At 45.8% G+C, this 21,909-nt stretch overlaps 2 protein-coding genes across 24 annotated transcripts in view; one reads left to right on the top strand and one right to left on the bottom strand.

Annotated features, from left to right (window-relative positions):
* LOC137439766 (uncharacterized) overlaps positions 1 to 12,064 on the top strand; it is a 99,804-nt gene extending 87,740 nt beyond the window's left edge. For all 23 annotated transcript variants that reach the window (XM_078768253.1, XM_078768242.1, XM_068135838.2 and 20 more), the window contains 7 exons: positions 1,375 to 2,029; positions 7,228 to 7,408; positions 7,637 to 7,741; positions 7,886 to 7,933; positions 9,024 to 9,136; positions 9,288 to 9,496; positions 9,689 to 12,064. In XM_078768253.1, coding sequence (XP_078624379.1) covers positions 1,375 to 2,029; positions 7,228 to 7,408; positions 7,637 to 7,741; positions 7,886 to 7,933; positions 9,024 to 9,136; positions 9,288 to 9,489 — 1,304 coding nt within the window. In that variant the 3' untranslated portion in view covers positions 9,490 to 9,496; positions 9,689 to 12,064. The remainder of the gene's footprint in view (positions 1 to 1,374; positions 2,030 to 7,227; positions 7,409 to 7,636; positions 7,742 to 7,885; positions 7,934 to 9,023; positions 9,137 to 9,287; positions 9,497 to 9,688) is intronic.
* Positions 12,065 to 15,691: 3,627 nt separating this feature from the next.
* LOC137439255 (patched domain-containing protein 1-like) overlaps positions 15,692 to 21,909 on the bottom strand; it is a 48,126-nt gene continuing 41,908 nt past the window's right edge. Inside the window, exon 2 of the mRNA XM_078768240.1 lies at positions 15,692 to 18,982. Within this exon, the coding sequence (XP_078624366.1) occupies positions 17,217 to 18,982 (1,766 nt within the window). The 3' untranslated portion in view covers positions 15,692 to 17,216. The remainder of the gene's footprint in view (positions 18,983 to 21,909) is intronic.

The raw sequence follows: 21,909 nt of genomic DNA, 5'->3' as shown, positions 1-21,909 counted from the left end.
CAGGATAGTACGGTCTCATGGGGTTTGTGCGCCCCATATGGCTATGCCCCTACAAGAGGCTGAAAAGGGGGGTTTCACCTCTAATTCAGGTAATTTATTTTACAATCTTCTCAAAAATCGTGGTGAAATACCCATCAGTCCCCCACGGAGGTATTTCTTTTATGCCACCACGGACAAAATCACCGGAGGCATTGTTTTTGGGTTGTCCGTCTTTTCGTTTTCGGTTTTTCGTTACCAGGTCAAAGGTCAGGGTCTGTCATAGGTTTATAACTTGAGAACAGCTGAAGGGATCCAAGTCAAACTTGGTATTGGTATGCATAATGATGTAAAGATGAACTGATTAATTTTTGGGGTTAAGAGGTCAAATGTAAAATGTCAGACGTCCCGTTCGGTGAAAATTCTGTTACCGAGCTTGCATGTGAAAGAGTCATGGGATTTTCACCAAACTTGGTATAATTATATATTAGGATGCAAAGATTAACTGATTAACTTTTGCGGTCAAGGGGTCAGAGGTCATGTTAAGTTACAATGATTTTGTTGCCGTGATAACTTAAGAGCAGCTGAAGGGATGTAAGTCAAACTTGATACAAGTATGTATAATGATGTAGAGGTTAACTGATTAGATTTTTTGGTTGAGGTCAAAGGTCAGATGTCATGTTAGGTAAAAATTGTTACTGGGCCAACTTGTGAACCAGTGATGGGAATTTTAACAAACTTGGTATCAGTATGTATGATGCAAAGACTAACTGATTTGATTATGGAATCAATAGGTCAGAGGTCATGTCAGGTTTAAAAAAAAGATAATTTTAGAACAACTGAAGGGATTTAAAACAAACTTGGTACAAGTATGTATCATGATGTAAACATGAACTGATTTTTGGGTCAAGAGGTCAGAGGTCATGTTAAGTAAAAAATTATTTCATTACCACAATAACTGAACAGCTGAAGGGATCCAATTCTAACTTGGTCCAAGTATATTTAATGATGTAATAATGTGGTCGGAAGCATATCGGTCGACGTCGCAACGTCGAAGAGTGCTGTTGTAGTTTTATTTTGCGCTGGCCTCACCCATTCCCGGAGGAAAAGGAGAAGCAATTGTAATCAGTGCGTGTGCACTCGGATCACCTTTAATATAGCACCCTGGTGTGTGAAAGGGGTTGCTGAAACAGATTTCCTGGTGAGGCTCTGCTTTGGTAAATGTTCTGTCTTGTTACTTCTACAAGATTGTTGAAACTTTTTTGTTAAGCTGGGCAAGCCAAGTTTTGATGACGGAAATGTAAATATTGAGTCAAGTGTGCTTCCATAATGTAGGATGTAAAAGTGATGTGGCTGGGAGTGATGCACCTCCTGTCCCATCTTCTCTTGAATGTCCAGAGATTGCCGCATCATCAGCTGAAGTGGAGAAGCGGGAAAATCCAGAAGTACAACCAGGAATAAAGATTGAGCAGGAGAAGTTAAAGCAGCTGGAGAAAAAACACAGGAAGAAGGAATCAGATGATAATTTGGAGAAAGAGCCAAACGTTCCTAAAGAAGTTTCAGTAAATCATCCAACAAAGACCACTTTGAAAGATGCGGAGATTGGTAAAAATAGAGAACGAGCTGCTCTAAGTGAGAAGGATGAAGCAACAGGCCAATCCAAACTGGGTTCAGAAAAGTTGGCGATGAAGCGTTCTGACCCAGAGGGAATTTCAAGTAAAAAGGAACAGCAGCTTGGACTTTTGGGCACTCAAAAATGGGAGCGCACGGAGTCAAACCCAATCTTGGCGGTCGAGCAATCTTCGGCTGCACGGGAAGGTCGCTCTGCCTTGCCGAGCAAAGGTATCAGAGAGGAGCGGTCTGGCAGCTTTCCTGGCAGAGTCGTTAGCGGGCGAGCGACTGGGGACGGAGAGGACAATATCCGCAGTCGGGCAATTGCTGGTCAGACTAATGCAGAAGATGCCACTCGAGCCCTGGCAGAGAAGCGTCGGCTCGCTCGAGAACAGAGAGAACGCGAGGAGCAGGAACGGCTTTTGCAGGAAGAAGCAGAGAGGTATGCAATGCCTATTATTTTGTTGTGATTTCACCACCTTCCTTAAGGTTTAAACTTTATTATCACATCATGATGACTTTTTCGGTTTTTAATGCACGGAATATGGTTGCAATTTCTAGAACTGACCCCTCATAATGGTCATATGTTGAAGAAAATGTGGTGCAATGGTTTGAGCATCTGCTTTGAGTTTGCAAGGTTGGCGGTTGTAACCCCAGCCGCGTTGCATCAAAAATTTTAAAATGGTATGTGCTGCTTCCTTGCTTCATGCTCTTTTAAAATATTTTTGTAAAAGTATAGAGAACATTTAACATTTAAAAAGGATAGAGAACGGTCGAGCAACCATTATTGGTGGGCTGAATGACACCTTACTGGTTGGAATTTGTTTTTTGTGTGTACATGGTCGAGGTTTGTGGAAGAGCTAGAACAGAATGGAATGTAAAGGGTAAAACACCAACAGCAGAGTATAAGTGAATGAGTTCAAGGGGAGGTGGGGAAGGACTCGTGGTGTGCACAAGCTGAAACGCAACAAGAAGGGGAAAATTGGGATGAAACAGAAAAGGAACAAACCAACTGACGACTAACAGAGGGGAGGGAGAGAGAGAGTGAAAAAATAAATCGCATTCCCTTGGAAAAGAGAAGTACATGGGAATGGGGTAATATGTGGTATAAGAGGTCATGAGTTTGGATTGGGGATGATATGAAATGGTCGTGAACAGCTGTCTTGAAGCCCTGGAGGGAAGAAAGGGACTGAACAGATTGGGTAAGTTGGTTCCACAGGTGCGATAAAAGAGGAACAAATGAGTCGAGATGAGCGGTGAGCCTGGATTTTGGGAGTCCAACAAGAGGAGGGTTACTGGCAGACTGTGTGCACCCCACAGAAACTTGACAGACCATGTGTGCCCTGCTGAAACCTGGGAAGAACATAGCCAAGAGAGGGCAGAGGGTGCAAGACCAAAAAGGAGGTGGTAGAATAGAGGCCAGCAACCTGTCTGCAATGAAAAAGTAACAGACTTAGACACTCGGTTTTGTCACTGGACAGCCCAATGATTTTGAGGGCCTTGCTTTCTATGAAATTACAATGGGGTAGGTTCAGATTGGCCAAGGTTAGACCTTCGAAGGAAACTCATTACTATTACTACTTGCAGAGTGCTTGCCCTATGGGTGATCTTGCTCCAATCATGTGACTTGTTCTGCTGACATTTATTTATCACATACAGTACATGAAGCAAAAATGTGTACAGCTTCAGTGCTTTGCTTAAGTTTGGATATGGACACCTAGCAGGGCTAAAACAAAACCTGTCAAAGGGTGGAGGAGCTCCCTGTGAGCCAATGGCCAACCATATCCGGTGCCCAACTGTCTGCGGACGTCGTCCTGCAGTTGTTACCTCTTTCTAGGAGGTTGGTGGCAGGATTTGCACTCCGGCCACCATAAAAACATGTCATTCTGCAACACACACAAAGAACACAACTAAAAATAAAACCCACTCCATGGGAGTAACTCCTGTGCAGCTGCCCTGTGGATGAAGGGATTGGGGCAAAGCCTTCGGGACCCCCATTCTTTGATAAAATAGGAGGAAAAACACGGGGTAACTTTCCTGGGTTGGGTTGTGGAGGTGTGTGTCAGGGTGGTGCTGAGGCGTCGTCCACCAGGCAACGGTATCCTTGGATTAAGCTGAGGTGGTCCCTTTGGGTGGGTGCCTGGAACGTTCTCACTCTAAGAGAGGATGATCACCTGTCTCTGCTATCATCCGAGCTCCAGCGTTTGAACATCAGTGTTGCAGCACTTTCTGAAGTTCGGAGGCCGAATAGTGGTGAGATCTTTGTGGGTGTTTACACCTACTACTGGTCTGGCCGCTTTGACTGTTACCATGCCTAGGGAGTTGCTCTAGCTGTGTCCAATAAGCTGACTCCCATGATAGTTGAGGGAACACCGGTCAATGAGCGTATTATGAGACTGAGGATTCGTCATTCTTTGGGTGTCATCCAAGCACCAAGTTCCTTGGCTTTGCAAGAAGTCATGGACTTAGGGTGGCTGGCTCATGGTTTCCCCGCCCACAGCCTCATCGCTGGACTTAGTATTCCAATGCTGGTGGTGTGGGAAAGGAGATTGACCATGTGCTCATTGATGGTCGATGGCGGATCCTCCAGAACTGCAGGGTCTACCGGAGTGCTCAGTTTCTCAACACTGCCCGCAGGCTTGTTGTAGCAACTCTGAAGTTGCAGCAAAAATCCAAGAGAATGATATCATCCCAGCCTCTGCTGGATGTGGGCAAGCTCAAGGAGGAGAAGGTAGCTGAGGAGTTTATGAGCAGGTCGATTGGGGTTTTGGTGGGTCTGGATGCTTCGGGGGATCCTGAGGAGTTGTGGAGTGCCTTCGAGACCAACATCCTTGATGTTGCCGGTGGCTGTCTTGGAACCCACCATCAGGTGAAGAAGAACTTCATCTCTCAGGAGACGCTTGATACCATTGACCAGAGTCGCAGGGCCAGACTTGATGGCAGAGCTGAACTGTTCTGGGAGCTGAGGCGTAAAACTGTACGCTCCCTGAGGGCGGACAAGGAGGCCTATGTGCGAGGAATCTGTGAAAGGGTAGAGCATCACTTGTGGTCATGCGATTCTAGCCCTGCTTGCAGAGTAATCTGTGCATTGTGTTCTTCTAAGCCTATCCCTAGGTGTATTGCAGTTAGAGCAGAGGGTGGTGGCCTCTTGACAGAGGAGTCTGAAGTGAAGTCCCGCTGGGCCGGTTACTTTGAGGGGCTGTACCAGGCTGACCCCCACCGGCTGTTGGGTTGGATGTCAGGGGTGTTGCTATCCCAAATGCTGACCCCCTCCCCCCCCCCCCTCCCCCAATTAACTGTGAACCGCCTTCACTTGTGGAAACACAGGTGGCGGTGAACCGGCTGAAAGGGGGCAAAGCTCCTGGGATTTGTGTCATCCATGCTGAGCTTCTCAAGGCTGGTGGAAATGCTGTACTTGCGTCGTTGCATGCAGTTCTGTGCTCTGTTTGGAGCACAGGCATCATCCCAACTGACTGGAAGAGAGGCATTGTTGTCCCCCTCTGGGAAGGGAAGGATGATCACCAAGACTGCAACAACTACCGAGGGGTGACGCTACTCTCAGTGCCAGGCAAGGTCTTTGCTTGGAACATTCTTGAGAGGGTTCGCTGCTATCTGCTCAAGCACCAGCGGCCAGAGCAGACGGGCTTTACACCAAAGAGGTCAATGATTGACCGTATCCTTGCGCTTCAGGTCCTCACCGAATGCAAGCGAGAGTTTTGCCAGGGGCTGCTTGCAGCCCAAGGTGATCTCCGCAATTTTTCGATTTGGTGAATCGGGATGCCCTCTGAAGGATTCTTGGTCTTCATGGGGTGCCACCAACGCTGATAAATCTGATCTCTGAACTACACTCTGGTACTGAGAGTGCTGTTAGGTATGGTGGCTCCATCTCTGACTTATTTCCAATGTTACTGGAGTTCGGCAGGTGTGTGTACTGGCTCCCACACTCTTCAGCGCTTGTATGGACTGGATTCTGGGGAGGAAGTCGGAAAGGTCAGGCTGCGGTGCATTGTTTGGGTGTGTCAAGATCTCTGACCTTGATTTCACAGATGATGCTGGCATCTTCGCTGAGACGCTGGATATTCTTACGGGGGCCCTCCAGACACTGATGAGGAGACAGAGCCGCTGAGATTATGGATTTCCTGGGTCAAAACCAAGATCCAGGCTTTCAATGACATCTTGGATGCTGCTCTATTGTCTGTGTCTGTATGTGGTGACCCAATATTACAAGGCCCAATATGCCGACGTTGAGGTCACGAAGAGAATCACTTACCTTGGCAGTGTTATTCATGTCTCCGCATGTTGCGAGCCAGAGGTTGATAGATGTCTGGGTCGGGCCTGGGGAGTCATGGATTCACTGAATCATGGGATGTGGTGCTGTCGGTATCTATGCAGGAGGACGAAAGTCAGTCTTTAAGTCCTTGGTGCTTCCAGTCTTGCTCTACGGATGTGAGACCTCAACCCTTACCAGGAGCCAGAGAATGAGACTTAACTCCTCTGGAACAAAGTTTTTTCGGAGAATCCTTGGCTATCGCTGGTCGGACATTTTGTCCAACGAGCGGTTGCTGAGAGAAACTCAGATGAGATTTGTTTCCTGTATGGTCCGTGAGCATCAACTGCGGCTGTATGGACATGTGGCTCGTTTTCTGGATGCTGATCCAGCTCACCTGATACTCTCAGCAAGGGAGCCTCGTGAGTGGAGGAGGCCAATAGGCCGACCACGTGCCTGGTGGTTGCAGCAGGTTGATCGGCATCTCAAGGAGATCGGGATGGGCCAGGCATCAGCCTGGGGGGATGACCAGAAGGAGGCTCCTGGAGTACCGTCGGAAAGTGGATGCGGCAACTCGCTGCTCCGGCGCATGCTCCCATACCTGACCTGACCTGAAATGCATTTATACTACATTGTGGTTATATAGCTCGAATCATTTCAATTGCACTGGGCCATGGACAGACAAAAGGTCTGAGGCCTATATATACTGTCGCCTTTACAAGGCCCAATATGCCGATCGGCTCCAACCTTTTTCGATTTGATGATCCTTTTAAACAGTCCTGTAGGTTGGTTTACACTGAACTGAAAACTTGTAAGGAGGGCATGGTGATTGTAAATATTACACTTCTGAAGCCGTCTTAGGCTTGGTATAGCACCAAAATGGTGGACTTGTGATTTTCTTTTTACATGTTGCAATTGTGGATGGTGTCAGCTGGCCAACCAAGGGTATGGAGTGGACATACATACACACACTTGCTCCATTATATATTTATAATATCAATTTTTGCATTGTTGAGGTGATAGAGGTCATTAAGGTAAGGCAATATTGCGCTCTCATTGGCTGTAAAGTGCAGTATTTGTATTTCAAGTGTTGAGGTTAAAGTGTTAATTTTGTTACCATTTCAAATTGACCATTTCAAGTGTTAATTACAAGTGTTGAGGTTAAAATCCCATAAACATGAATAACTTTTGGACTGGGTTTGTCATTTTGGCAAAAACATTGTCCTATGTTTGTTTGCTTTCTTAACCTATTTCAGTAACTGCATCATTGATGTCATTGTGATGTGTCCTGTTGTATGCAAACGGCTTTCTCTTCAGAGCAAAGTGCTAGTCACGACCTGGTGTATTTGACCATCGATGCATGTGCCCGGCAGGCGCATGAAGGAAGAGATCGCTCGCCGAAAGGCGGAAGAACGAGCAAGGCGTAAAGAGGAGGCTCTGAGGCTCGCTGAAGAGAGAGAGCATGAGGAGGAAGAGGAACGACTCCGGGCAGAAGAAGAGCGCCTGCGAAAGGAGCAGGAAGAAGTGGAAAGGCAGGCGGAGATGGCACTACAGGTTTGCACATGCTTTCTACAATGGAAGATTTTGTTCTTTCATCAAAGGACAAAAAAGGTTGCAATTCTTTGCTTAACTACCTGTGGTTGACATATATCAGCAGTAGCTGCTCTCACACTTTTTTCAGGCAAATGGGGACATGAGTCAGTGTTTTATCTATTCATTTTATTCCCACTCACCTTCCCCCCCCCCCCCCGCACCCCCCACTCCCCTTTATATTGTCTGCAGCGAGAGATGATGGAGCAAAAAGCTCGGGAAGAGGCTGAAAGGCAGCGTGACGAACGGGAAAAGCAGATGCAGCAAGAAGAGATGGAGCGACAACAGAGAAAGAAGGTATGATGTCCAAAAATGAATATTGAAGATGTTGAGATAGGGGAGGGGTTATTTGTACAAACCTGCAAACGCACTTGTTCTTCTGAAACTTTGAGTTGGCTGTAGTGCAATTTGCTGTCATTAAGTCGGATGCGTATGTCACAGAGGTTGGAGCAAATCATGCAGAGAACTCGCCGGTCAGAGATTCCCAAGGTGGGTTCAGCTGGACGAAAATGTTTGGAAATTGTGAGCTGGTTATCATGACAAGTGAACCTTTCATTATTCCATGCTGTGTCGCATATCTTCGTGATTTAAAAATACATGGTCAAAACTAGGGGAAAATCCCATCAGAATGACGGGCGCACAAAACTTAACACGACACAGAGGATTACCATACACAATTATGAATTGCATCCGATGAATTATTTGCAATATGATACAGTCCAACAAATGAGACTTTCCCTTTGAAGGATTAGTAGTGAGGGGAACAATTTGTCAACGAAATAGTGAGACGCGCAGGCTGACACACACACGCACATACACCCTCAGAGCTAAAACCAAAGTTGCATACAAAAAAAGACATGGGATCGATCGTGCATTTTGTTTTCTAAAATAGCGGGATGCCCACTTATAAACGTCCATCTTAGGGACAGTACACACATTGAATCACCCTGCCTGTGAAACACCGGATAACCGGGATGACAGTTCATAGCTGGATAGTGATTCAAACCCCGGCTAGACAGCTGAGAGGTGAGTGTGCATAACTCTAGACCATCTCGTCAGCCCAGCACACCACTTTATTATTCCATACACCCACAACACATGGAAACACACCATAACACACACACCACACTTCAACACCATGTACTCAATACATCAACACACTTGTAAACCATAACTCCAACCCATCGTTTTAACACCCTTTAATTATGCTATTCACACAAGCAAAATAAATGAAGGTTGTTTTTTGGTGCGTAATTTGTTTTTTCCAGATTTTTCACACCAGGAAACACATCCATTTATTTGGGCAGTGTATAATGCCACAGATCACTGCCGCATTCCGTCCCGAAAAAAAAAAAAAAAATAACACTATATAGTTAGCAGTGTAACTAACAGTATAGTTAGCAATAGCTTTAAAAAAAAATTCCCGTAATTTGTGTAATGTTACGCTTGGTTACCGTCATTTTGTCTCGGTGCTATAGCGGATGGAGTCAGGCGACAGATGAAGATGTGGTCGGCAGCTGTGCGACCAATGCTGCATGCGACTGACATTTTGTGCCTTATTTGATGTCTATTCCAACAGAAAGAAGACAAAGAAATGCAAAGTAACGGGCAAAACCTTAATGGACAGCTGCTGCCTGAGAATACGTCTAGGACCATTGATGGTTCGGAAGACGTGCAGAATTCTGGAGGAAGGTAAATGGTGTCAGAAGTGGGATTGGGCAAAGTTTTTATTTTGAAGGAATTGACTCTGATATCCTTTGTGCTTGCCTTGCCTCATTTCATAGCAGTCCTTTACCATGATCTGTTCTATTGTTTGGTAATTATGATGCTCTGGTGGCTTCAGTAACGGTATGGATAACCCAGCGACTGAGGTAGAAGAGGAAGAAGTGGAAGTCACCAACAAATGTATGCAGTCTCCTCTCGTCTCAAAGCAGCTCATTGAGCCATTTGATGTTGATCCCTTCCTGACTCCACCACTCATACCAAGCCAGGCCTCAATTTTGGCAGTCAAAGAAAATGGAACTGTTGATGCTGAGCAAGTGTGATGTTGAGGTGAGGATCTCTTGGATCTTGGAACGTTAGCTCGATGGGGAGAAAGGAGGTGTTTTAGTTTGCCAATGTCTTCCGAAAGCATTTTTTGGTTATTTATTTAGTTGGTATAAATGAAATACATTCTCTTAACATGACCTTTTGTTCCCTCCCCCACCCCCTCCACACCCATTTCCTGTTTTTTCCTTTGAACAGGTTGCTCTACTACCATTGCAATAATCATCTTCTATGACCTCCAGCTGATTCAGACCCGCCACTATCCCAATCACTCCTGCATGGTCTTTAATCCTGACCTCTTATTCACATCGTTTCTTTTATTTTCTAAGTTCCCAGCTGTGCCTAGAAGCTGGAACCAAAAGATGCCCTTTTGCTGAAGTGGCACTTTTGAGAAGGTGTGCGCACGTGTTTGGCCGGTCGGTCAGGCAACCACATTATTATTTGAAACCATAGAGGGTGTGCAAATGTGGTCGTCTGTCTTAATTGGGAAGTCATTAAACCACTGCTTGTAGCAGTGCCTCCATCCTTTGGGATGAAGTGGTAATCGTTATTTAATTTTCTATTGCTGTAACACAGCAAGCAAGGGAGGGTTTTGTTTGAGGAATTGAGGTTCAGAATGTTTTTTGGGCTTTATTTTGGAGAGAGGACAGTGGGGGAGGGTGGGTCGAGTGCAGAGGGGTGGTGAGAGGAATCGATGTTTGATTGAGGGAGATGTTTCACGAGGGTCAGAGTTAATGGATTTGGCTGCTGCTCCATTCTCATGTTGTACAAATGGAATCTATGATTGTAAACCTGTCGTCACTTGCCTGCTTGTACTGTTAAATATTAATTGATATTGTCTGTACATAGGCTGTGGAACTTGAGCCGAAGGTTGTACAGAGACGAGTTCCCCCAACCCTCTTCCTTCTCATCCCCCCCCCCCCCCTCCCCCTCTAGTCCAGCCCTTCTTTCCCTACTGCTCTGATCATCATCATCATCATCATCATCTGTTATTCGGTATGCTGTTTCTACTTGACACTAATGCATCTATTTTGGAACGGTAATTTGAAATGCTAAGGAAAGCAAGAAGTAGAGCGTCTCGTCGTTATTATTATTATTATTTTTTTCATTGGTAATCACAGGCTGTGGTTATGAATTATTTTGGAGGAATTTTGAAATTGGTTATTTGATTTTAAGGTTGTAAACAGTTCGTTTTGTTGCTCAAAATTGATATTTGATATTTTTGAGTTCCAATGTAATTTAGGCAATTTGGCGTTGCGCCTCGGCTTTTGTCAATGTAGCAAAGCGGCTGCTGATCCTTTTGAAGGCACGGGTTGTGATGTGGCTGCAGACTCCACGATAGATGTTCTGAGAATAAGGCATTGAAGTGAAGGTTCGCTTCCATCAGTCAACTTCCATTGAACAAAAATCGCTATCCACCTCTGTTTTGTGGAAAACTGCCATTAACCACCACCAGCGTATACGACCTTGAAACATTACTTTAGTGCACGTCACTTGATGTACTGATGGCCAGGTTTACTTCTCGGCGCTCATTTTTTCTACAGCTTGTCCTAACGTTGTCATAAGTCTGACAGTGTTAACTCGTGTGCGCCAAGCAGAGCTACGTCTCCTACGTTCGAAGGGACCACCAAATAGATTGTGGTCAAGAGTGCGAAGTGTTCATGATGGGCATGATGGTCGACATTGGAGAACGAGCCAAGTGAATGTGTCGGTTTGGACTAGTTTTTATTTTTTGTTTCGTTTTCAGAACTTTGACAGATGGCGCGATAATGCTGCATGCACTAAATCCCTGTAGTAAAGTATGCAAAACTCCATTCGGATTTTGATTAGCTTACCGAGCCCCTTGAAGACCTCTGTGCATCGACCCCTCATTTTGTCCAGGTTGAAGGACCCCGCAGTCTGAATGAGACCACAAATAGCTTCTGTAATTCTACGAACATTGCTCAAGCTTGTATGATAACCATCAAGTTTACCTCCCTCTCTTGTATCTTTCTCCTCTAGTTGTTCAGCACTTTACTGTGGTGTTTTGTTTTTGTTTCCTTTTTTCCTCACTCCTATTTCTTTATCGATAACCCCTTTTCACCTATCCTCAACTCGCCATACTTCACTGCTCCTTCAATATCCTTACCCCAAAAGCTTGTATAGGATGATGCAAACATTGAACCTCTACAAATGGAAGAAAACGTTTCTGTAACTTCAATGTTCTCGTCCCCCTATATATCGCCCTGTTTCTGTTGGTGGTTCGATCGTCACTGTGACCAACCACTGTGTGCACTTGGAGTGACGTAATGCTAGTAACTCTTGTTTGCAAATTGCTTTGCGTTGTTTTTAGGGATGGCATTAGCCTCATGTCCATTATCAGGTTCAGCAATTGTTTGTAAACTTTATCAGCGTTTTAGAAATTATTTTTCATTCCCAGTTTTCTTGGGCATTGAGGATTTGTTTCGCTTGTTGTTGAAACCTTGCTTCCCTCAATTTGCTTGTCCCAAACCTCTTCTCTAATCCTGGAAATGATCATGCGATTCCCACGGTTACTGTAAATGCATTACTTGCGCAAATAAAAACAAAATCAATTTCGTGTTTTGCTTCCATCAATATTGCCCTGGCAGATCTCCCCCAACACCTCATTCCATCCATCACCTTTACTCTGAGCTTGCGAATGGAGTCTGAAGAGGCTGTCTAAAGTTTATAAAGGGGTCCAAGTGGGTCTATGGGATATAAGGGGTCTTTAAAAGGTCATAAGGGGTCTAAAGGGTACATTGCAATAGTGATTATTTATTTATTTTGTATACATAGTAGAGGCTTGTGAAAGAGCTAAAACACAGAATGGATCAGGACACTACATAAAAAGAATGGCAGGAGAAGGGGGAAACATCCAACAGAGAGGAGGGAGAAAATAGGGGCTTTTTCATTTTTTTTAAAGGGGTGTTAGTGGTTTTTATTGGGTGCAGAAGAGATCCTGGTTTTGGATGGGGGATGATTTGAGATAATGGTGAATAGCTGTCTTGAAGACCTGGAGGGAAGAGAGTGTGAAAGTTGGTTCCACAGGTGGGGAAAAAGGGGGAAAAAATGAGTGTAGGTAAGCAGTGGTTCTGGATTTCAGCAGTTTCACTAGGAGGGAGTTGCTGGTGAACCGCATGCGTGTGCTGCACATACATGAGGCGTGGGGGACAAAAGCATGGTGGGCAGAGGGCATGACCAGGAAGGAGGAAAAATACAGAGACCACCGACCTTCCGGTGATTGTGAAGTGATAAGCCCATAGACAGGTTTATTGCGAGAGATTCTAATGATCTTGAAAGACATTGTGGAAACCAAGACAAGTTGAGCAAGGTGTGAGGCAGGGGTGCCAGCCCAGAGGGGAGAGCATACTCCAAACCGTGGATGAAAGCCTTGTATGTGGTGAGGAGCTCAGGTGTGCCAAGGAAGGACTTTGTCTAACGGTGGATGCCCAGTCGGCATCTGGTTTGGAGGCCAACTTTGAAATGTGGCTTGCCCAAGAGGGATCATGGCTGAGTAGGACCCAATAGTTTGACTGCCTGAACTTCTTTGAGAGGGTGTTGAGAAAGTAGATGGGAGGATTTGCGGTCTGGTCCTTTTGGAGCGAGTGAGTATGTGGGATTTCTCAGGGTCAAAAGGCGTATTCCAAGTGTTTTACCAGCTTGTGATTTTGTCAGTCTGGAGAGTGGGAAGAGTCTGCTGCCTGTCTGTCTGAAGGATGAGGGATGTCACAGCAGAGGGTGGAGTCGTTAGAGAGAGGCTATTCCAGAGAGTCAGTGAAATTATATTATTGATGAAGATTAGGAATAAGATGCAGGCATAGAACACTGCCTTGAGGTATTCCAATCTTGACAGGGAGAGGAGAGCCACACATTGTCTAAGAGGGTGGAGGAAGTGAGTAATCCAAGAGTGGAGGATTATGTCGGCAGGCAGTTTGGAGAGCAAGGCAGGATGCCAGCCTGTGTAGAAAGCTCTGTCCAGAGAGATGGCTCTGATCTCATGGCTGATATTGAGGGTTTCCATCCATTTTTGGGAGAGTGGAAGCAGAATGTCCAAGGTAGAGTGACCAAGTCTGAATCCAAATTGATGATCTGATATGAGGCTGTTGGAGAAAAGGAATGATTTTGTCTCAACTGTGATGATGGGCTCCATAACCTTGCTGATGATTGGAAGTAAGCTAATTGGCCAATAGTTAAGGGGATCCATTTTTGCACCTCTTTATGCAATGCAGTGATGGCTGATTTCCAAGCAGATGGAAGATGACATAGGGGAATAACTGAGATAAGAGTTTGGATTTTTTTTTTTGGCCAATGTTGGTTGTTAGGGTTTTTTCTCAGTGAAGGAGAGATTATATTGATTGTATTTTTGAGGGAGGAGGGGAAATGTATTGAATTGATGAATCAGAAGTGACAATACCTGGGACAAAAGGAGTGAAAATTAGGCTTCACCGTATTTTTTTGTTTGTTTTATGATATGGATTAACTTTTCCAAGGCGATTTGTATTTTCCCCACCTTGTTGGAATCTATATGAATACCTGAATAATAACGTGCACAAGGGGCACAATTCCGTCACTTGTGGGTCTTGTCCCAGGTATAGCTGAACTGCGAACATTGAAGCCATATGCCGGAATATGGCCTTTCACACGCAAAAATAACGGCTATTACTATGACTAAAGCTGCAAGAAAAGAAGTCCCCACACTGGCAATTAACAGTTTAATGACAGCAAGAACTCTGCAAGCAGCAATTAAATGGCAGTTATATTTGATAAATTACTACAAACAAATATGATGCAAGAACAGATAGCTACGGCAACCCAATGGGATAACGCTGAGCACGTACTTAAATCGTTATAAAATCCTCCAATGTTGTGAGCCTGTACAACACCCGATATGGTATAATTGGTGAAAACTGCAAAATAATAAATCTTCAAGCCAGGATAAATAAATGAACTGGTAGGTAACGGGGGTAAGGAAGATGGCCTTGGTTGCCTCTGCAACCTGCAGCGGCAGAGCGGCAGAGGATGGAACTCGGTGGTGCGTGGGTTGTTGGGCACAACGCACGGCATAGCTGACATGAATTTCAGGGTAGTGCTGCTCATTCTCATCAGTTGATCACCAAGTTCATGGGACTAGACCTTCTGTGTATGACTGACCCAACTTCACTATTTGCCAACTGGGACAACTCGACCAAGTCCACTTGCGGCACGGCTTTTATAGCTGTGGAAGTGAGGAATTTGCAACTCTGCGGCACAATGTACGTCTGTGTGTCTCGCAGATCAACCCACGCCAAATTCCGAGCTGAGGGTCTTTGGTGCGCACATTGGCGTGGATCTAGAACATAGGAAGAAATTATAGGCACAAACAAGGAAGGGGAGCGAAATGGTGGTGGATATAGAGGAATTCTGGCTCATCGGATGTCTGTGGCATTCCTATTAATATCTGTTCTCACACATATATTCTCAAAGCACAGCACAAAGATGGGGCATTTTACCTTTATACAACACACACAGTGTGTTTTTGGAGTTGGGGTCACACATCTATCCATGCACGTGACAAGAATTTTGTCAAATTGAGCTGGTAATGTATTGATCCACCACTGGAGTTCCTCCAATCTATACCAACATTACTAGAGCTTGAGGAAGAAGAAATTGCTCATGGATCATGCTGTGCTACCCCCTGCATAAAAATTGGGCCCATCAAGGCCACGTTCACCAGACTTGGTGCAATCGCAATGTCAATGTTATATTGATGGTTGAGAAATTTTAACAGTTCAGGTTCAGTATATTATACCGCTTTAATGGACAACAGTCAAATAAAATGACATTGCTAGGTTTATCTATTAATGAGTAATTCAAACCAAACATTTTGACAAAAGCAATATTCTGCTGGAGTGGTTTTGTACCATTTGTGGTTTCTGTTGTTCAAGTTCCTAAGCATTTTCACCAATTTTTGAGCTCAAGTATGAAGCTTGTGTGAATGTAAGTGAATACTACTCACCTGTTCTTGGGATCCAGGCAAACGTGTCCGGCAGTCAAACAAAATTGAAAATCATTCCAAACTAGGAAACTTACTGTTTTAATTAAGGACGTCATAAAGGACACAAACAACAGGTACGAATAACTAATGTAACGTGTTTGATAGGGTGGTGTAAAAGATGCTGCATCAATGGTGGTAAACTTCCACATTTTTTTTTTTTTACAACCTTTAAAATCTTTATTTTATTTCAATTGAATTATATACTTGAACACTTAGAATAGAAATTGCCTTTATTGACACTGAAACCCTTTCCGTTTAGCAGGACTTGAACAAAATATTACAGCAACATTGTAGAAACCAATGAATTTTTTTGCTCGCAGACCTTGTCCATTGTCCTTGTTTCTCAAGATGGTGCGGGGTAACTCGTTCTATCAACTCTATTTGAAATTATTTTAGTTGTTTTGTTTTTATCAAAACAGTTGTTTTGTTTTGTTTTTGGAGAGTTTGACAGTTTTGTTCCTGGAGAGTTTTGTTTAGTTGTTTTGTTTTTAAATCTATATGGCAAGTTTTTAATAATTCCCCTTTAAAGCGGAAACTCGTAGATCTTCCTCTTCCCACGATTGTGTGTGATTCATTCCCACAACCTTTACAATGATCAAATAGGAAGGAATGCACTCTTTTGACATATTTGATGATGTTTTCTGTTTTGGTTCATTGTATATCAGCCCTGGGCTGAATTTGATTTTCACAATGTATAGCATGTCAACCCTTTGGGTGACTTTGCTAAGATTATGGCTCTGGTATGCATTAATCACTTAAGTTACAAAGTAATGTTTACATCAAAATGTAGTGAACCAAATGATTCTCACTTGCTTTTTCTTATTTCCAATAAGATTAAAATTTGAAGGCCACATGCAATATATTGACTGGCTGATAAAACATTTGCCAAACTGCAAACCTTGTTGTCTTGGGCCCTCAAGTGGTGCTGGCAAAGTTGTTGATGCAGCCGACGAAATTGAGAAGAGGTTGTCATGCATTAAGGCCTTGGGACTTGGAACACAAACTCCCGCCAACTCGTTATCAGCTGTGGCAAGGACCCTGAGATTGAACCGTTTGGGGGTGTTTGCCTGAGGTACCTCTTGGGTTTGGAGCATCAAGTTGTCCTGAGTTTCACCAATCCATTCTTACCGTTATCCTTTAAGGTGAGAATAATTGATTTGACTTTTGTTTCTTGTGGTGGAACCTGGGCCTCATGCTATTGGGGATGGAGCTCCAGCAGGATGAAGGGAACGATTTGATAAATACAGGACTACGTTGTGCCTTGGACATGCAGCATTGGAACAATGCTTCCTATCAGGAAAATTGCATCTGCAGGAATAGGAACAGAATGTCGCAAACATTCCTGAGCTAATGTTATATTCACATACATGTAGTAAAATACCATTTTGTGTTTTATATTATCATAAATTATCATTGGCCTGGTGGCTAGGCGAGCATTCCGCATTGGAGGCAAAAAATGAACTCGAACCCGAGAAAGGTGGGTTTTGTCTGTTGAAGGCCCTGCACATGAGATGTTGCGCAAATGCCAGATTCCTGCTCTTACACTGGAACTCATTGGACGTATCACATGAAAAGTACAAGTAAACAACAAGTCCTCACCATATGCCTCCAGCACCAATTTTATCCAAATGTTTGTCTCTCTAAAGGCAGAAACCAACACTTGGAAGATCGTAATTTTTGTTCTGTGTCTTGCTACAAACACACAGTCTGAGGGCCTTCAGCACTGGCGACAACAGTGCCTTCTTCTTCGCTGGTTCCTGGATGTGCATTTCGTTCCTGCAGAGCTATTTCGAGCTCTATTGGCTGTTCAGGATCACCCGTTTTTCTTTTCATCTCATTCTTGATCGATCCCCTCTCTCCCCCATGTTCAGTTTCCTTCACTTCCTTGTTTTTGTTGCGTTTCCTCATCTTTTCCCGTGATCCATTCCGCGCAGGTGGGCAGATGGTGAGTGCCACGGGCAAAAAGGCAAGACAGTGGAGCAAGACCAGCACTGCTTGCAATGCAGCCCAGCGGCCAGCCGTGAAGACGAGTCCCGTCGACGAAGCCAGAAGTGGGAGTGCAGTGCCAAAAATGCACAATAAACTCTGTGTCATTGGCACTACTTGTCCTTCAAGTGCACAGCACACACGGCGTGCCCGCCCGCGTGGCCTGCTTGTCACTGTGAATGTGAACACCAGAGGCCCGGCATGCTGTGCCGTGAAAGCGAGTGCTCCAGTGGTGCACAACACAGACATTGGGTTGAATAGTTCTCCCCAGAGTGCGGGCAACCCAAGCAGGCCCAAGTGCGTCGAGGCACCACAAAGGAGCAGCCAGGTATGTCCGAGCACCCCGCCGGTGGTGAGTGGAGCAGTGACGATCAGTAAAGCAAGAACAGCAAGCGCCGCAGCATGTGTAGGGGTTGCAACATTCAGTGCAAAGTGTTCAACAAACAGGAAGCCAGGGTTGAAGATGAGAAAGCGTATGGGCGAAACGAGTGAAAGTTGACGCAACTTTTGTAATAGGTCTCCCATCTTTTCTACTGTATTTTCTGTCGTCTTGGCCACTATGAACAAGCGTGAAGCCAATATCTCAGCACTTTGGTCTGACGAAGCCTGTGATATCATGATGTCATCACTGTAGCGTGCAAATTCAGGCCTTGGAAGGAAAGAGTTCTGCAAAGCATCGATGAAATCCTCTCGAGGTAAAGTTGCACTTCCATTCCTTTGGATAAGAAACTGGATAAATTCGTCAAACCAGGAGACCGTGACGAAGCCGTGTGTGATCTTTTGGAGGTCCTGTTGAACACTGTCGTTCCAGTATTCGGTAGGTTCATATATGTAGAAGCCAATGACTGGACTATAACTGCTGAAGTAGCGGTCATGAGCTTTGCGATACCGGGTTGTTGCTGAGTCTTGTGCCACAAGTTCTGCTGGTTCTGCAGTCTCCTTCAGCTGGAGCCATCCCATGAAGGAAAAGCAGGCATATACGAGATATAGCAGAACTACAAATGGCTTCACGTAGGTGCCGGTTACCCAGCGCCCATACTGCTCACCATACTCTGCTAGAAAATGGTGTCGAGATAAAGAAGAATGGTTGCAGTTTGAGCAAACCGTGCACCGAGTAAGCAAGGGATTTTCCTCTTCTGGTTGGTGGGATGGCGACCCAGCGGTTTCCTCAGCGAGGCATGGCTCGTGCTCATAGTAGCCAGCAAGTGCCAGGCATGCGCCATAAAATGTAAGGAGGTAAACGTCTCCAAAACAGAGGGTGACGCAGGCAACGTAGCTGAAGTGAAGCAGCGCCTGCGTGTTGGACAGTGGAATCGTGGCTGCGCCCAGAGCGACCAGGTGCAGAGAAGCTGTGATGATGTGACTCGCCAGAGTATCGGAATAGGTCCCAGAGAGGCGAGCAGGTACCGATGGAGCGTCAGCATACTTGCGCCAGGCAGCCAATAGTGAAAACACGCCATGCGCTTCATGCCCTGCAGCACAGGGGCATTATAAACAGTGGTTATCATGTTAAGGGGCATGCATTTATTTGGATACACATCTTGCTTTTGATCTAAATTCGCTTTCATCCCAATGTTTTTTTAATGCCAGTACATTGCGGCTTCATGTTTTCCCGTATTACTGGCCACTTCTTGAAGTGCAGTTACGTTTGTTGGGGGGAGTGAGTAGGTCATTTATTGGAATTAAGGCAGAGGTCCACACTGGTGTAGAGTTGGTGTAGTTTTGGAAACACATGGATAAGGATGTTGTCCTATTTGTTGGTGCGTTGCTGGGAGGCGGCGTTGTCAATCCCTAGTGGCTAGAGAGGATTAGAAATGTCGTGTCACGTGTCTCCCATGTCGAGCTCGGCGTTTTGGGCAATTCAACATCTGCACCTCAGCATGCCTTTCCACACCACTCCCTCACTTTATGCCCCGGGCAAGAGAAAGACGCATTGGCTCTCCAACATTCGGATCGAGCAAGGTGGCGTGTGCCATTTGACCGTACCGCTCGGCAGGTCACGGCTTTGATTGGTTCAATTTTGGTGCCATCCACTTGGCCCACAATGCTTTCCCAAAGGATGGGGCTGTGCGCAATTGGTGCCCACGAGTGCTGACATGGGCACCTTGAGGGGGAGGGGAAGAAATGAAAGAGACGTGGCCTCGGTTCACCTGAACAGTCTCCGAACGTCTCTGCTGGTAATCAGGACCGGAGGCACATTCTGCCTGGACGAACTGCCTGTTTGCCACGTTGCCTGATCTTTTTTTGCCATTTTGTGTGAATGGTTGCACATGTGGGACATTTGCAGTTTATTGTTTTCTTTTTTAAGCACAGTGTTTATTCATTCTAATTGTCTGTCCTCATGCAGCACTTCATATTTGTTCTGACATTTCTTAAATTATTTGTTTTTATTCAAGCTTGCATGCATGTTGGTTCTTGCCGTTTTTTTCCACCCCGTGCAAACCATTTCTGTTTTATTGGGTATCCCTGAAGGATTCAATCTCATTGATTACCATTTGGGTTTAGACCCCAGTTGAAGTACAAAGCACGTTCTCCGCTTTTGCAATTTAATTGAAAGCACGGTAATTCTCGGAGTTTATATCCGGTGTGATCCATCTCCACGCCAGCTGCGGTGGGGGCACACGATATTTGGTGTTTTAGGAGCATAATTTGGATCTTACACCTCCAGAGAAAATATTTTTAAAATTGTATCTGACAGTTGGTTGTTATGAATGGAAAGTTTTTGGGGTTTGTTTGGTGTGTGCGGGAGGATGACAGAGGATTGTGCACTGTGAACACATGGCTGTAGGAGCGATCTAGTGCGGAGGACCTGGACCAAGCCAGCTCCTCCACTGATGCTTGAAGTCATGGAAAAATTGCTTGTGGAGAACAAAAAAAAAGAAGAAGCCTCTCCCTGAGATATGGATTTGATGACTTGGCGTGCTGGTCTGTTCGGTCGAGGCAGGTCCCCGCGAGTACCAGGCGTGATGAATGACTGATGACTAACTGGAGCATGGGTGGAATGTTGTGGTACGAAATTGAAACTATATTTGGGTAAGGCCCAGATGGGGCCACATAAACTTCCACAGATTGCCCATTGTGATTCATTGGCCTTTAGTATGGGACAAGGCAATTTGCACAAGAGAGATCAGCCATGATCCTTTTGGGCAAAGCACATTTCAAAGTTGGTCTCTAAATCCAGCTGCCGACTGGGAATCTTCCATCGTGTATAATGTCCTTCCTTGTCACACCTGAACACCTTCCTACAAGGCCTTCATCCACAGCTTGATAGAGTACAGCTCTCCCCACTGGGCTGGCTCCCCTGCCTCACATATTTCTCAGCTTGATGCCATAGTAACCAAGACTTTTCGATATTGGAATCTCCCACAATGAAGCTCAGTCTATACCTGAGTCTGCCTCTATCTTGGCCTTCATCTCTACTGTCCCTCCCCCCTCTCTACTGTTGGTGTCCCCCCTCCTCTCTGCTGTTGGTTTGCCCCCCCTCTCTGCTGTTGGTGTCCGCCCTCCTCTCTGCTGTTGGTGTCTGCCCTCCTCTCTGCTGTTGGTGTCCGCCCCTCTCTCTGCTGTTGGTGTCCGCCCCCACCCTCTCTGCTGTCGGTTTCTCCCCCTCTCTGCTGTTGGTGTGCCCCCCTCTCTGCTGTTGGTGTGCCCCCCTCTCTGCTGTTGGTGTGCCCCCCTCTCTGCTGTTGGTGTCCGCTCCCCCTCTCTGCTGTTGGTGTCCGCTTCCCCCTCTCTGCTGTTGGTGTCCGCCCCCCCCCTCTCTGCTGTTGGTGTCCACCCCCCCCCCCTTCCCTGCTGTTGGTGTCTGCCCATCCTCTCTGCTGTTGGTGTCCACCCTCCCCCCCCCCTCTCTGCTGTTGGTTTCCCCTCCTCTCTGCTGTTGGTGTGCCCCCCTCTCTGCTGTTGGTGTGCCCCCCTCTCTGCTGTTGGTGTCCCCCCTCTCTCTGCTGTTGGTGTCCCCCAGTCCCGCCTCCCCACTGCTGTTGGTGCTCTCCCCCTCCCCCTCCTCTGCTGTTGGTGTCCTCCCCTCTGCTGTTGGTGTCCTCCCCTCTACTGTTGGTGTCCTCCCCTCTACTGTTGGTGTCCTCCCCTCTACTGTTGGTGTCCTCCCTTCTGCTGTTGGTGTCCTCCCTTCTGCTGTTGGTGTCCGCCCTCCCCTCTCTGCTGTTGGTGTCCTCCCTTCTGCTGTTGGTGTCCACCCCCCCTCTCTGCTGTTGGTGTCCCTCCGCCCCCTCTCTGCTGTTCATTTTGTCTTGTTGCATTCTGATCTGTTCAGAGTAGTAGTTCTTCCACGAGCCTCGACCTATGTGTACAAAAAGGCTCTGGGTTTGATTGGCTATTTGGACCGTTGGAAGAATGGATGCAAAGGTGCTCCTGGTTTTGACGAACCTCCCAGGTG

Source organism: Myxine glutinosa, chromosome 14 (genome assembly GCF_964187855.1).
Source record: "Myxine glutinosa chromosome 14, kmMyxGlut1.1, whole genome shotgun sequence".
NCBI classification, from domain to species: Eukaryota; Metazoa; Chordata; class Myxini; order Myxiniformes; family Myxinidae; genus Myxine; species Myxine glutinosa.
The sequence above is the reverse complement of the archived record's forward strand: the minus strand, read 5'-3'. Positions and strand labels throughout refer to the sequence as shown.